General features: G+C 41.0%; 1 protein-coding gene across 1 annotated transcript; it reads left to right on the top strand.

Annotated features, from left to right (window-relative positions):
• The first annotated feature begins 207 nt into the window (after positions 1-207).
• On the top strand, positions 208-13,071 carry slc5a5 (solute carrier family 5 member 5). The gene is made up of 15 exons (XM_055940664.1): positions 208-367; positions 4,993-5,418; positions 5,607-5,672; positions 5,986-6,037; positions 6,240-6,307; positions 6,404-6,558; positions 6,675-6,815; positions 7,926-8,055; positions 8,413-8,501; positions 8,598-8,710; positions 8,886-8,956; positions 9,168-9,254; positions 9,561-9,763; positions 9,999-10,102; positions 11,668-13,071. The coding sequence occupies exons 2-15, from the start codon at positions 5,053-5,055 to the stop codon at positions 11,868-11,870; spliced, it is 1,848 nt and encodes a 615-aa protein (XP_055796639.1). The 5' UTR covers positions 208-367; positions 4,993-5,052; the 3' UTR covers positions 11,871-13,071.
• The last annotated feature ends 2,422 nt before the right edge of the window (positions 13,072-15,493 follow it).

The following is a 15,493-nucleotide window of genomic DNA, read 5'->3' as shown; positions in this document are numbered from 1 at the left end:
AATTCTGATGCATTTACAGTGTTTTTAACACAACATACGATTGCCCATTCCTTTCCCATTAGTTAATTTCAGCAGCATGACAATAAGGAACAATTCAACTTATTAAAATCCCTCTTATTCTAATCCTCCTGACCTGTTTTACTCGTGCTCCTCCCCCAATACCTTGTTCAACACATGAAGCACCTTCCACTCACCAAGTTTGCAAAGCCACTTTTAATGAAAGGTCCTGCTATTCTTTGTCCTCACTTGGCATTCTACAAATGTACAAATGTCTAAGGCTATTGCCAATTGAAACTCTGCAGAAGAAGAAGGTTAGAAGGTAAAGGGTTTTCAGAGACTGGGAATTTGAGTTTTAGAGAGGACACAGGTAAGGTTTTTTGAACTTTTTCAAGTTTGTCAAATTGTTTTGTGGTTTTAATCTGATCATGGATACAGGTTATAATTGTATGAGTTTCCCGCTTAACCTGTATAAGGGTCTCATAACCGAATGTTGGGTTATTGAGACAATATTTATGAACCCACTATGGTTTTAGAGGTAGGGGAGACAGAAAGTGGCGGGGTCCTCCCTGAGACATTTCTCTTGCCACCTAAAGCCCATTTCCTGCATTTCTAGACAATTTTGACATGATCCATGGCACTTCTATTCAGTTATTTTTTTGAAAATCAAAAATAAGCAAAAAGGGGCCACTGTCATCAAGCTAGCTAAGAGATCATTATTAAACATGTTAAAGGATTGATAAAATAACAAACTAGAGCAAAGGTAATTCAATAATCAATATTGTATTGCACCTTGAACCAAATAGCCTAACAAATGGAACTTAACGCAAAGTACAATGACTTTTGATGGTCTTTATGAAGACTTCCTCTATATCAAACAAATTTAGTCAGACAATTGTTAAAGTTTTCATGAATATATAGTTATAGTCTTCACTCTTTCTGACTCTGTTTTGTCATTTACCCAGAAAGTAATCCATTGGACCAAGAGAGACAGTCATCTATGGTTCAAATTTGTTTCAAAAGCCACGGCCAACTTAAGCTAACTTAAGGCAACAACAACCAAAAAACAATGGGAGTGATAGGGACCAGCTCACCATGTAAAAGTAACTCAGAACCAAGTTTTTGAGTTGATTTGGTCATGCCATTTTAAACATGGCGATGTTGCCCCTATCTGTTTTTTGTTTTGTTAAGTTAGCAGTGTCTTTTGAAACAAAACAAAACTGTGGATGACAGTCTCTCCTGGCCCCATTGACTTCTTTCAGGGCACATGGACAAATTGAAGTAACATTTTTTAAAGATCCTTTAACATTTTACTTGGTCCCTTCAAATTGAAACACTTTAGCCCCAGAACATTTAGTTTCATACCCTCAGCATATAATCAAATGATGTGCCAGAACAGGAGCTATACAGACCTTTATCTGAAGGAGTACTTCACTGATTCACGTTATTTAGGCTGCATTTTGTGATGACATTGGCCTACTTTTGACTACTTTGATACACAAACTTGATACACAAACTGTAAGTGAATGTCACAATAGTTTTGGTCCCCTAAAATGGGTGGACTACATACAAAAAGTGCTTTAATTTCTAAACGGTTCACACAAAATGGATGAAAATACCCTCAAATTAAATCTGACAATCAGCACTTAACCTCAGAGTCATTGTATCATTTCAAATCCTAAGTGTTGGAGTACAGAGCCATAACAACAACAAATTCACTGTCACAATACTTTTCGAGCTCTGTAAGTTCCTGGGAGTTTTCGCTTTCAGGAATGGGGTCAATATTGGATAATAATCCAAACTGCCAAATTCCCACACTGTCACGCTGGCTATAGAAGCCGCTGGTTGCGGTGTCAAACTTGCCTGGCTATCCATCCACATCGCTCTGGCAAAACACCACGCACACTAACATTTCTTCTCTACGATGAGTATGGATTTGATTCACCCCCGACCACTTCTTGAATCGGAACACATTCAAACCGTTCTGATTGGTCCGAGAAACCGAATCCTGAACCATGTCATTTTGACTTAAACACAAACAACTTCTTGGATAGCAGGTTCACACTGGCGCAATCGATAGAGCATCGAAATTCAATTCAGGATGAGTCGCCAGGCAAGTGTTAAGGGTTGCATTGCTGCAGCACTTTTTGTATAACAGTGAAATTATAATAATTGTGGGGGGGAGGGGGATTGTCGGGGAAGTTGTGCCCCAGTTTATTATACAGTATAAAGTTTTGTCCTGCAGTGGCTTCAGAAAGTATTCATACCCCTTGACTTATTCCACATTTTGTTGTTACAGCCTGAATTTTTGTTTTAATTAAATATTATTTTCTCATCCATCTACATACAACACCCCATAATGACAAAATGAAACCATGTTTTTAAGCATTTTGCAAATCATTGAAAAGGAAATGCAGAAATATCTAATTTGCACAAGTATTCACACCCCTGAGTCAATACATGTTAGAATCACCTTTTTGGCAGCGATTATAGCTGTATCTTTTTTTTATACACCATTCAAAGTGTAATTAATAACTTTACCATGCTCAAAGAGATATTTGTCATTTTTTACCCATCAACCAATAGGTGCCCTTCTTTGTGACACATTGGAAAACCTCTCTGGTCTTTGTGTTGATTCTGTGTTAAATTCACTGCTCGGCTGAGGGACCTTACAATTATCTGTATGTGTGGGGTATGTTAAACATTATTATTGCACACAGAGTGAGTCTATGCAACTTATTATGTGACTTGTTTGCAAATCTTTACTCCGTAACTTATTTAGGCTTGTCACGTTCCTGACCTGTTTTGTATGTGTGTGATGGTCAGGGCGTGAGTTTTGGGTGGGCAGTCTATGTTTTCTGTTTCTATGTTGGTTTTGGGTTGCCTGGTATGGCTCTTAATTAGAGGTAGGTGTTTTGCGTTTTCCTCTAATTGAGAGTCATATTAAGGTAGGGTGTTCTCACTGTTTGTTTGTGGGTGATTGTCTCCTGTGTCCTTGTCGGTGTACCACACGGGACTGTAGCGTTTGTTCGGTATTTGTGTAGTCTGTTTTCCCTGTCCGTGCGTTCTTCGTGTTTTATGTAAGTACTCTCGTTCAGGTCTGTCTTCTTCGTTTTGTTGTTTTGTAAAATATTCAAGTGTTCTTCGTGTGTTTAGTTTTGTCTTGTAATTAAAGTTTCATGATGTATTCACAACCCGCTGCACGTTGGTCAAATCCATGCTACTCCTCTTCTGATGAGGAGAAGGAGGAAGCGCGTTACAAGGCTTGCCATAACAAAGGGGAAGAATACTTATTGACTCAAGACATTTCAGCTTTTCTTTTTTTTATTAATTTGTGAAAATTTCTAAAAACAATATGGGGTATTACAGTTGAAGTCGGAAGTTTACAGTTTAGGTTGGCGTCATTAAAACTCGTTTTTCAACCACTCCACAAATTTCTTGTTAACAAACTATAGTTTTGGCAAGTCGGTTAGGACATCTACTTTGTGCATGACACAAGTAATTTTTCCAACAATTGTTTACAGACAGATTATTTCACTCATAATTCACTGTATCGCATTTCCAGTGGGAGTTACATACACTTAGTTGACTGTGCCTTTAAACAGCTTGGAAATCCCCGAAAATGATGTCATGGCTTTAGAAGCTTCTGATAGGCTAATTGACATAATTTGAGGCAATTGGGGGTGTACCTGTGAATGTATTTCAAGGCCTACCTTCAAACTCAGTGCCTCTTTGCTTGACATCATGGGAAATCAAAAGAAATCAGCAAAGACCTCAGATAAAAAAATGGTAGACCTCCACAAGTCTAGTTCATCCTTGGGAGCAATTTCCAAACGCCTGAAGGCACCATGTTCATCTGTACAAATAAAAGTACGCAAGTATGAACACCATGGGACCACGCAGCCATCATAACGCTCAGCCGTCATAAGGAGGAGCGTTCTGTCTCCTAGAGATGAACGTACTTTGGTGCAAAAGTGCAATCAATCCCAGAGCAACAGCAAAGGACCTTGTGAAGATGCTGGAGGAAACGGGTACAAAGGTATCTATATCCAGAGTTAAACGAGTCCTATATCAACATAACCTGAACGGCCGCTCAGCAAGGAAGAAGCCACTGCTCCAAAACCACCATAAAAAAGCCAGACTACGGTTTGCAACTGCACATGGGGACAAAGATCGTACTTTTTGGAGAAATGTCCTCTAGTCTGATGAAACAAAAATAGAACTGTTTGGCCATAATGACCATTGTTATGTTTGGAGGAAAAAGGGGGAGGCTTGCAAGCCGAAGAACACCATGCCGACCGTGAAGCACGGGGGTGGCAGCATCATGTTGTGGGGGTGCTTTGCTGCAGGAGGGACTGGTGCACTTCACAAAATAGATGGCATCATGAGGATGTCATGAGGATGGAAGATTATGTTTATTATGTAATTTCTCTCTGCTATTATTTTGACATTTCACATTCTTAAAATAAAGTGGTGATCCTAACTGACCTAAGACAGGGAATTTTTACTAGAGTTTAAATGTATTTGGCTAAGGTGTATGTGAACTTCTGACTTCAACTGTATGTGTATCCATTTAAAAAAAGGAACTGTATGTGTATCCATTTGGAAAAAGGAAAGGGTTGTGAATACTTGCTGAAGGCACTATATATGACTGGGACTCATTTTATCTGTAAATGTAAAGTTTCTTTCATTCAATACATTTTTCCTAGAAACCTTTTATCAGATGCATCAATTGCAGTTGAAAGGTCAAAACATCAGTTTAAAGGTGTGGTATCAAATTTCAAATCAAATGTATTTATAAAGCCCTTCTTATATCAGCTGATATCTCATAGTGCTGTACAGAAACCCAGCCTAAAACCCCAAACAGCAAGCAATGCAGGTGTAGAAGCACGGTGGCTAGGAAAAACTCCCTAGAAAGGTCAAAACCTAGTATTAGTATTTGTATCATATCCTCTATGTCGTAATTTATACTCATTATGCATACATCCTATTCAGTCCCAAGAAACACCTGGAGCATCTGATTCTACCATCCAACACGACAAGGAGGACAAAGCAATGGATGGAGAACATATCACCGAACGACCCCGACCAGGCTTTGTCCTGGCAGACTACGTCGTCTTTGCTGCCATGCTGCTCGTTTCCATGGGAATAGGGCTTTTCCAGGCCCTGAAGAAGAAACCGGGTGATGCTAAGGTGGATGACTTCTTCACCGGTGGCCGGAGTATGCCAGCCGTACCCGTGGGAATGTCACTGTGTGCCAGCTTTATGTCAGCTGTCCAGGTCCTGGGAGTGCCAGCCGAAGCCTCCCTCTATGGTTTTAAGTTCCTCTACATGTGCCTCGGGCAAACCATCAACTCCTGTCTGACTGCATACCTGTTCCTGCCAGTATTCTACCGTCTTGGTATCACCAGCACCAATGAGGTTTTGTTACCCTTTACATTGACAGTATTCATAGAGATGCCATGCACATACAACACAGCTACTAGATCTATGCAAGTAAGAAATAGGGTTATGGCCAAGCAACTGTTGAACTTTTAGATAGGAAGAATAAGTAGAACAGTATGTGTGGAAGGATGCTGTTTTGTTTACTCTTTGCTTTGCTGTCACAGTACCTCAAGATGAGATTTGGCAGAGAGATGCAGCTGCTTGGAAGTGTCCAGTTTATAGTCTCAACAGTAAGTAAGGCAAACTGATAGAGCATGCGCAAAGTCATCCTCATATGACTTAAGCATAATGTTGAGGACATAATGTGTATGTATGTATTAACAGGCCTCAGCTAGTCTCCTCGCTGCACCCCTCAAACAGACCTAACACATCTCTCTCTCTCTTCTGGACAGTACATCATCTTAGTTTTCTTTTTGACTTGTGTAAATTTGTATGTATGTATGTATGTACGTACATACATACATACCTACATATTAGATATGTGTGTGTGTATAACATATAGCGTCAATTGGCCATTTATTTATACTTTATCATTTTTTCCAGCTGCTCTACACAGGAATTGTGATCTATGCTCCAGCCTTAATCCTGAGCCAAGGTATGACCTCTGGAGAAGCACAATAATGTGTATGCAACCTCCTGTATGTAATTCATTATAAATGCATGTATGACTATAGAGACCATGAGCTGTTGTGAAGGTTTAGTAAGCGTTATAATGCTCTATACCACCTGTGTGTGTGATACATTATCAATGTGTTACGTACAATTGTTATTAATATGTTTTAATTATTGTATTCCAGCCACTGGGCTCAATATGTGGGCATCCCTCTTCTCAACTGGGTTCATTTGTACTCTTTACACCACATTGGTAAGACTTCTCCATACTTCATAGTAAATGGACTGTATTGGCGCAGGGTGCTAATCTGAATCTATCTTGTCTGTCTGTCTGTCCCCTGCACCACAGGGGGGCATGAAAGCAGTCATCTGGACAGACGTGTTCCAGATCCTGGTCATGCTCTCGGGCTTCATCGCCATCTTCATCCAGGGCACTGTTTTGGTTGGTGGGCCAGCAATGGTTTTGGAGATTGCCAACAATGGATCACGAATTAACTTTAATGAGTAAAAAACGGCCTTTTATTCAACTAACAATATGCCTTTCAGCTATCCATTGCACAATCGCCACAAAAAATCACACTTACCGTTACTACACCATCAATACCTTCTCTTTTGCTCAGTTTTGACTTCGACCCAAGGAGGCGATACACATTCTGGAGCTTTACTGTTGGCGGTACGCTGTTGTGGCTGTCCATGTATGGTGTGAACCAGGCACAGGTACAACGCTACATCTCCTGCAGAACTGAGCGACAGGCCCAGTGGTGAGTGCAGACATCCCCTTTCAGCAAAGCCTAAGGATCACAGTTTCTTATTTTCACATAAGATAAAGCAAGATAATGTAAGATTAAGATCATATGCAAATTCACATTTTGTGAAATATATTAATGTATTTTTAACGTTGCCAATGAATAAAAGCAGATTCTAGATTCTTTAGACCTTCCTATATAAAAAAGGGAGGAATATAACTGTAACCAACTGGACTAGTAGTTACAGGAAATGGAATAAAATAAACTGGTAATACGCAACCCCTTGGTTTATACAGAAGCAAAGGGGAGTTCTGAAATACTAAGGAACCCTGACGCATACAGGCTCTCAAATTAACGTTAAGAGAAGCACAGTGCATGTTCAATAGTTTGTTATACAGTAAGTCAAATGAGCAATGGTGTTTTTATTATTTACAAATAAGAGCCACAAATCACAATCAGTTCACACATGAAAGGCTGATTACTGATAGGAATGTTCAGAGTAATTATAACCAGAAGGATGTAATGATTCCCAAATCACTCCAGAATGACTCACTTTACTCTATAAGACGCACAGCACTTCTGTAAGAAAAAAGTTCAGTATATGTTTAGACAAGGGCTCTCCAACCCTGTTCCTGGAGAGCTACTCTCCTGTAGGATTTCAATCCAACCCCAGTTGTAACTAACCTGATTCAACCAGCTGATTGTTACAATCAGGTGTGCTAGATTAGGGTTGGAGTGAAAAACGTACAGGACAGTAGCTCTCCAGGAACAGGGATGGAGAGCCCTGGTTTAGACCATCACTCAAATGATGGCAGTCCAGCACAGTCCCTGTCCCAGATTAGTTGGATTAGAGGGAAGATAACGAGTGCTGAACTAGGATAAGTTTGACCTTTTATTATATAATGAATAAGATCAGCACTCCTACTCTGAAACTGTTTATGAATATGGTCCCTGGAAATGATCATTTATGATAATTCAACTGTTTGGCTACAAGGAGAACAGGACGTCTACTGATAAAACACTGTCTATTGACCGATAATATAAAGCAAGGATGTTTGCTGAAAAATAATGTCCCACAAGGCTGTACTGGACTAAACGTAGATGGTTGCTTGTCCTTCTCTGCAGGGCGTTGTTTGTCAACCAAGTGGGCTTGTGTCTCGTTGTGGGCAGTGCAGCCACCTGCGGCATTGTCATGTTTGCCTTGTACTCCCACTGTGACCCTTTGAAGTCTGGAAAGATTGCTGCTCCAGACCAGGTAATGAGTAATGACATAACTACTACAATCTACACCAGTGGTTCCCAACTTTTGTTGTAGCCTCAGACAAACACACCTGATTCAACTCATTGAGGGCCTGATGATTAGTTGACAAGTTGAATCAGGTGTGCTTGACAAGGACTACAATAAAAATGTGTACTGTTGGGGGTATTCAGGGACCGGGGTGGTCCTAAAGTGAAATCTACATCCACTTGAGGTACCAGGAGAGCTAAAGTAAATGCACCCAATGAACTTTCACAGAATTGTAAACATTTTATTTTCTCCCTTTTTATGAAATTATTGCGGTTGTGTTAATATTTGGGCTCTCATACATTTCCCCTCTTCTCTCTTTCAAAGTATATGCCATACTTGGTGCTGGACATCTTTCAAGACCACCCTGGTTTTCCCGGTCTTTTTCTGGCTTGTGCATACAGTGGCACCCTGAGGTATCCAATCCCTATCTGTAATATGCATCAAGTCATAAATCAGCATATGACTGACACCACTGATGACATCATTGCTGGTAATTCACTGCTTTACAGTACCGCCTCCACCAGCATCAACGCCATGGCAGCTGTTACCATGGATGATCTACTGAAACCAACTCTAGCCAACATGTCACAGAAGAGGTTGATTTTAATTTCCAGAGGGCTGTGTAAGCGCAATTTTAAAGTTATATTTTTGTATTAGGTCAGCAACTCTTTCTCTAAAGTGAAAAGCACCCTAAATAGTTAGTTTGTGTACCAAATTATTAAATAATCAATGTGGTACAAAACAATGTGACCTTATCAAGCCGGCGTTGTAGCATCTAATGTGTCGCTGTGTTTTAGCTTTCATGTATGGGGCTGGATGTATCACGGTGGCTGCTCTCTCATCCTTCTTGGACTGGGGAGTTCTTCAAGTAGGTTCCTCCCTTCACCATATTACATCCCTCCTCATGTTTAAAGTCTCTGTAGGCCACGTACTCAGATCAGGTACACAAAAGGCTTTCTTATGGACACCAATACAAGTATACCAAAATGCTGTCCTGACATACAGCCATAAGCCTTGGGGACTGAGAATAATGAAGGATTTGTCCAGTGTCACATTGTCCCTATTCTTCTCCTCCTCAGGGGTCCTTCACAGTCATGGGAGTGGTCAGTGGCCCACTTCTTGGGGCTTTCATCCTGGGGATGTTTGTTCCCGCTAGTAACAGGCCGGTGAGTTGGACAAGATGCTGTTTGCACAATGGGAACATTTGGGAAGAGAGAGAAGATCAGCTGCTCATGTAATAAGAGTTACAGGGGTGTCCATCCATGGTTCTATTTTGATGCTTAGGAGGGTGCCATGATTTGATATGGGGGTATTGCCCAGTACCCTTGTTCACCTTTGTAATTCTAACCCTCCATAGGAAGATTGTTGGTACAGCTAATGCCACAGTTTTGTTTTAGCTCATTCCAGAGAATTTCATAATGACTGATTGCCTTCAGAGATTATATTACAAGTCTTTTTACTTGTGTCTATAGGGCGTGTTTAGTGGCGTGGCGGTGGGCTTCTCCATCTCCTTGTGGCTGGTCATTGGATCAACCCTCCATCCTCCCAGTCTGCAGACCATGGGAGTCCTGCCCACCTATACAGATCAGTGTCCATCAAGTAACAGCACAGTCAACAGCAGCCTGGGCATGGACACACCCTCCGCCTCCACGCCGCTTCCCCTATATCAACATGGGTGAGGAAGACATATGGAGAGATACTAACAAACTGAGAGTAGTACCACCAGTAGAAGTGGCAAAAGTGTGTTATCATCCATCATATATCTCATTAAAGTGTTCATAACTCAATAACTTGTCTCTTATCTTGAATGTCTGATAGTATATGGCCCAGATGTTCCTGGTCCGGTCACATGGTTAGGAAAGGCTCTTGGCCTTATAAGGTACGCTGACCAAGGAAACATTTCTCCACAGACTGACGAGTCTGCAGAACTTTTATTCCATGTCCTACCTCTACTTTGGTGCTGTGGGGACAATTTCAGTGGTGCTGGTTGGGGTAGCTGTGAGCTATGCAACAGGTAATAAAAGTACAATTTCTTTATCGTTTCCTCAATGTTTTTATTGTTTAATACCATGTCTTGACCATTCAGCTCAGACAGACATACAGTGCATTCGGAAAGTATTCAGACCCCTTGACTTTTTCCACATTTTGTTACATTACAGCCTTATTCTAAAATTGATTCAATTAATTTTTTTACCTCAATCAACCTACACATAATACCCCATAATGAGAAAGCAAAAAACGTTTGTTTATTTTTTATGTTTGCATATTTACATAAGTATTCAGACCCTTTACTCAATACTTTGTTGAAGCACCTTAGGCAGTGATTACAGCCTTGATTCTTCTTGGGTATGATGCTACAAGCTTAGCACACCTGTATTTGAGGAGTTTCTCCTATTCTGCTCTGCATATCCTCTCAAGCTCTGTCAGGTTGGATGGAGAGCGTCGCTGCACAGCTATTTTCAGGTTTCTCCAGAGATGTTAGATTGGGTTCAAGTCCGGGCTCTGGCTGGGCCACTCAAGGACATTCAGAGACTTGTCCCAAAGCCTCTCCTGCGCTGTCTTGGCTGTGTGCTTAGGGTCATTGTCCTGTTGGAAGGTGAACCTTCACCCAAGTCTGAGGTCCTGAGCACTCTGGAGCAGGTTTTCATCAAGGATCTCTCTGTACTTTGCTCCGTTCATCTTTCCTTCGATCCTGACTAGTCTCCCAGTCCCTGCCGCTGAAAAACATCCCCACAGCATGATGCTGTCACCACGCTTCACCGTAGGGATGATGCCTGGTATCCTCCAGACGTGACGCTTGGCATTCAAGCGAAAGAGTAAAATCTTAATTTCATCAGACCAGAGAATCATGTTGGTGGAGTGCTGCAGATATGGTTGTCCTTCTAGAAGGTTCTACCATCTCCACAGAGGAACTCTGTCAGAGTGACCATCAATTTCTTGGTCACCACCCTGACCAAGGCCCTTCTGCCCCGATTGCTCAGTTTGGCCAGGCGGCCAGCTCTAGAAAGAGTTTTGGTGGTTCAAAACTTCTTCCATTTAAGAATGATGGAGGCTATTGTGTTCTTGGGGACCTTCCTTGCTGCAGACATTTTTTCTTACCCTTCCCCAGATCTGTGCCTCGACACAATCTTGTCTCGGAGCTCTACGGACAATTCCTTCGACCTCATGGCTTGGTTTTTGCTCTGACATGCACTGTCAACTATGGGACCTTATATAGACAGGAGTGTGCCTTTCCAAATCATGTCCAATCAATTGAATTAACCACATGTGGACTCCAATCAAGTTGTAGAAACATCAAGGATGATCAATGGAAACAGGATGCACCTGAGCTCAATTTTGAGTTTCACAGCAAAGGGTCTGAATAGTTATGTAAATAAGGTATTTTAGTTTTTTTATACATTAGCAAAATATTCTACAAAACTGTTTTTGCTTTGTCGTTATTGTGTGTAGATTGAAGAAAAAATGTAATTTCATCCAGAATAAGGCTGTAACCTAACAAAGTGGGGAAGGGGTGTGAATACTTTCCGAATGCACTGTATATATACACACTGTGTGTAATTATATTTTCTGTTTAAACAGGACCTACCAAGAGAAATACCATTGACCCTGGCTTGCTCTGGTGGGACTTACAACAGAAAACCCTGGACAGTCAGATGGGCAATCCACAGATAGTGCCTCTACACCACTTGCACAATGAAGATGTTGGTGAAAAAGAGGCCCTGAGCGCTACGCGGAAAACTACCTTAACTCAATGTTCCCCAATAAAGTATAGAGAGCTTTGAGAGAAGAGAGGTGTACTCACACACACAGTACCAGTTAAAAGTTTGGACACATACTCATTTAAGGGTTTTTCTTTATTTGACTATTTTCTACATTGTATAATAATAGTGAAGATATCAAAACTATGAAATAACACACATGGAATCATGTAGTAACCAAAAAGTGTTGAACAAATCTAAATATATTTTTATATTCTTCAAAGTTGCCTCCCTTTGCCTTGATGACAGCTTTGCACACTCTAGGCATTCTCAAAACCAGCTTCACCTGGAATGCTTTTTCAACAGTCTTGAAGGAGTTTCCACAAATGCTGAGCACTTGTTGTCTGCTTTTTCTTCACTCTATGGTCCAACTCATCCCAAACAATCTCAATTAGGTTGAGGCTGGGTTATTGTGGAGGCCAGGTCATCTGAAGCAGCACTCCATCACTCTCCTTCTTGGTCAAATATTTCCACTGGTGTAATGTCCATTGTTTGTGTTTCTTGGCCCAAGCAAGTCTCTTCTTATTATTGGTGTACTTTAGTAGTGGTTTCTTTGCAGCAATTCAACCATGAAGGCCTGATTCACGCAGTCACCTCTGAACAGTTGATGTTGAAATGTGTCTATTACTTGGACTCTGTGAAGCATTTATTTGTGCTGCAATCTCTGAGGCTGGTAACTCTAATGAACTTATCCTCTGCAGCAGAGATAACTCTGGGTCTTCCTTTCCTGTGGCGGTCCTCGAGAGACAGTTTCATCATAGCGCTTGATGGTTTTTGTCATAGCACTTGAAGAAACTTTCAAAGTTCTTGACATTTTCCAGATTGACTGACCTTCATGTAATGATGGACTGTCATTTCTCTTTGCTTATTTGAGCTGTTCTTGCCATAATATGGACTTGGTCTTTTACCAAATAGTGCAATCTTCTGTATACTACCCCTACCTTGTCACAACACAACTGATTGGCTCAAACTCATTAAGAAGGAAGGAAATTCCACAAATTAACTTTTAACAAGGCACTACCTCACGAAGCCACCCTTTACCTCATGAAGCTGATTGAGAGAATACCAAGAGTGTACAAAGCTGTCATCTTGGCAAAGGGTGGCTACTTCGAAGAATCTTAAATATAAAATATATTTTGGTTTTGTTTAACACTTTTTTGGATACATGATTCCATATGTGTTATTTCATAGTTGGTCTTCACTATTATTCTATAATGTAGAAAATAGTAAAAATAAAGAAAAACCCTTGAATGAGTAGGTGTGTCAACTTCTGACTGGTACTGTATATCTCTATATTGAAAGGGACAGAAATTGTCATCCTCAGGCACAGCAGTTTAATTGAGGTCCTTCAGCAACATGTACATCATGTACAATTATCTGAGTTAGCTAGTATATGTTCATATCATGGGTTTTGAATAGAATGTTTTGTATGGGACACATGGTCTTTCATTTTAAAATTAGATTTCATTGTGGTTATATAAGGGGATATAGCAGACCTAGATAAATACTGATTTAGCTTGGAGTATGCACTTTTGGGACATAGTACCGGGAAAACTAAATCAAGTGCAGCTCAATTATTTGAAAGCATTTTAACCTTGGTCTGTAATGTATAGTACCGTAATGTATAGTATACTATGTTACATAGTTGTAAGCAATATAACAATGTCTGACTAAACACTACAGTTTTACAGTAGCTGCCTATGTAACTACCATGCAAATACAGTTATAGCAACACTTTAGTAGAATGGAAAGGTTTTCATTTAATTTTAGTCAGTTGGCATTCAGTTGAATGGAATCAATCAATAGAATCAAATAAAGCCACAGACGTGTTTTGTCATTGATCAAAGGACCTTTCACAAAGGAGTCCATTATGGTTCTGTCCACATGCCTTATCAGCTACACACACACCTGCAATTCCAACAGTGGCGATGATAAACATGAAACCCAATGAGAGCATCCCGAAACCAAAGTGTTGACGCATCATATCGCCTAGTCTCCTTTCCTCCTGATATAAACTATTAAAAAAACTGAAATGAAAGAACTGGACAGATGAATGGACATTCCCAGCAGTTATTTATTATAATGCCTTCAGTGCAGATGAATGAAAGGAGACAAGTATAGGAATCCACTTTAGACTATTGAGATGTAGCTTTATGCTCAGGGACATTCTTTGAAATCCAGGAATATAGACTGGATGATTGTTTAGCAACAAAACCGACGAGTGCGCAACTACTGTATGGGGCAAAACAGACAGGATTGGCTTAGATTGTTCACAACACATAAACTATATTTGAAAACATAAATGTGCACAATGAGCACTTGTCTCAAATAAATCGGTACAGTTGTTGGTTAGTTAGCTAGCAAATGTTTCGCCATATTAGCATTGATATGAAATCCGTCAAAACATCTCAAAACAAGAACAAGAAAAGTAGCTGAAACGAGCCCCCCGACACAAAATTAGAGTTGCTACCCAAGCCGGCTGGTCGTTCGTTCTATCGGTTCAGTTGCCAGAGACGCGACCCAGTCGCTAAGCCTTTTTGTTCTGTATCAATGGACGTGACCCAGTTGTTTGTTCAAACAGTTTTATTGCCATACTGGCTGGCATCGTTTTTATCCCATGCTTGTGTAACAGTATAACTTTACGTCGTCCCCTCGCCCCGACACGGGCGCGAACCAGGGACCCTCTACACACATCGACAACAGTCACCCACGAAGCGTCGTTACCCATTGCTCCACAAAAGCCGCGGCCCTTGCAGAGCAAGGGGCAACACTACTTGTAGGTTTCAAAGCAAGTGACGTAACTGATTGAAACGCTAGTAGCGCGTACCCGCTAACTAGCTAGCCATTTCACATCCGTTACACTCACCCCCCTTTCAACCTCCTCCTTTTCCGCAGCAACCAGTGATCCAGGTCAACAGCATCAATGTAACAGTATAACTTTACGTCGTCCCCTCACCCCGAAACGGGCGCGAACCAGGGACCCTCTGCACACATCAACAACGGTCGCCCACGAAGCACGGTCGTTACCCATCGCTCCACAAAGGCCGCGGCCCTTGCAGAGCAAGGGGCAACACTACTTGTAGGTTTCAAAGCAAGTGACGTAACTGATTGAAACGCAAGTAGCGCGTACCCGCTAACTAGCTAGCCATTTCACATCCGTTACACTTGCTAGCTAGCCAACTACGGCTAACTTAGTCACGTCAAACAGTGCAGCCAGAGTAACAGCAAAGTAGCAGCATTTGCATTTGTTTAAGCTGTTTTCTAGTGACATTTATTTGGAAACGTCCATAACAATGGGCTAATGATGCGTGATTTCACCTGACATAGACAATGTGCTCTCTCATCACTGTTGTTCAGAGGAGCTAGCCAACACAGCTAACAAAATCACTTCAAACTGAAGCTGGAAAGACTGCAAACTAGCTGCATTTCTTTTAAAATGCCTTTGTATATATCCATAAAAATTTGCTGATTCATGATGTTGGATTCTAGCTGTAAATATACTCACTATTCTAGAAGTTAATGGTTACATTGGGGCGGCAGGTAGCCTAGTGATTAGAGTGTTGGACTAGTAACCGAAAGGTTGCAAGATTGAATCCCTGAGCTGACAAGGTAAAAATCTGTCTTCTGAACAAAGCAGTTAACTCACT

This window comes from Salvelinus fontinalis, chromosome 12, assembly GCF_029448725.1.
Source record: "Salvelinus fontinalis isolate EN_2023a chromosome 12, ASM2944872v1, whole genome shotgun sequence".
NCBI lineage: Eukaryota > Metazoa > Chordata > Actinopteri > Salmoniformes > Salmonidae > Salvelinus > Salvelinus fontinalis.
The sequence above is the reverse complement of the archived record's forward strand: the minus strand, read 5'-3'. Positions and strand labels throughout refer to the sequence as shown.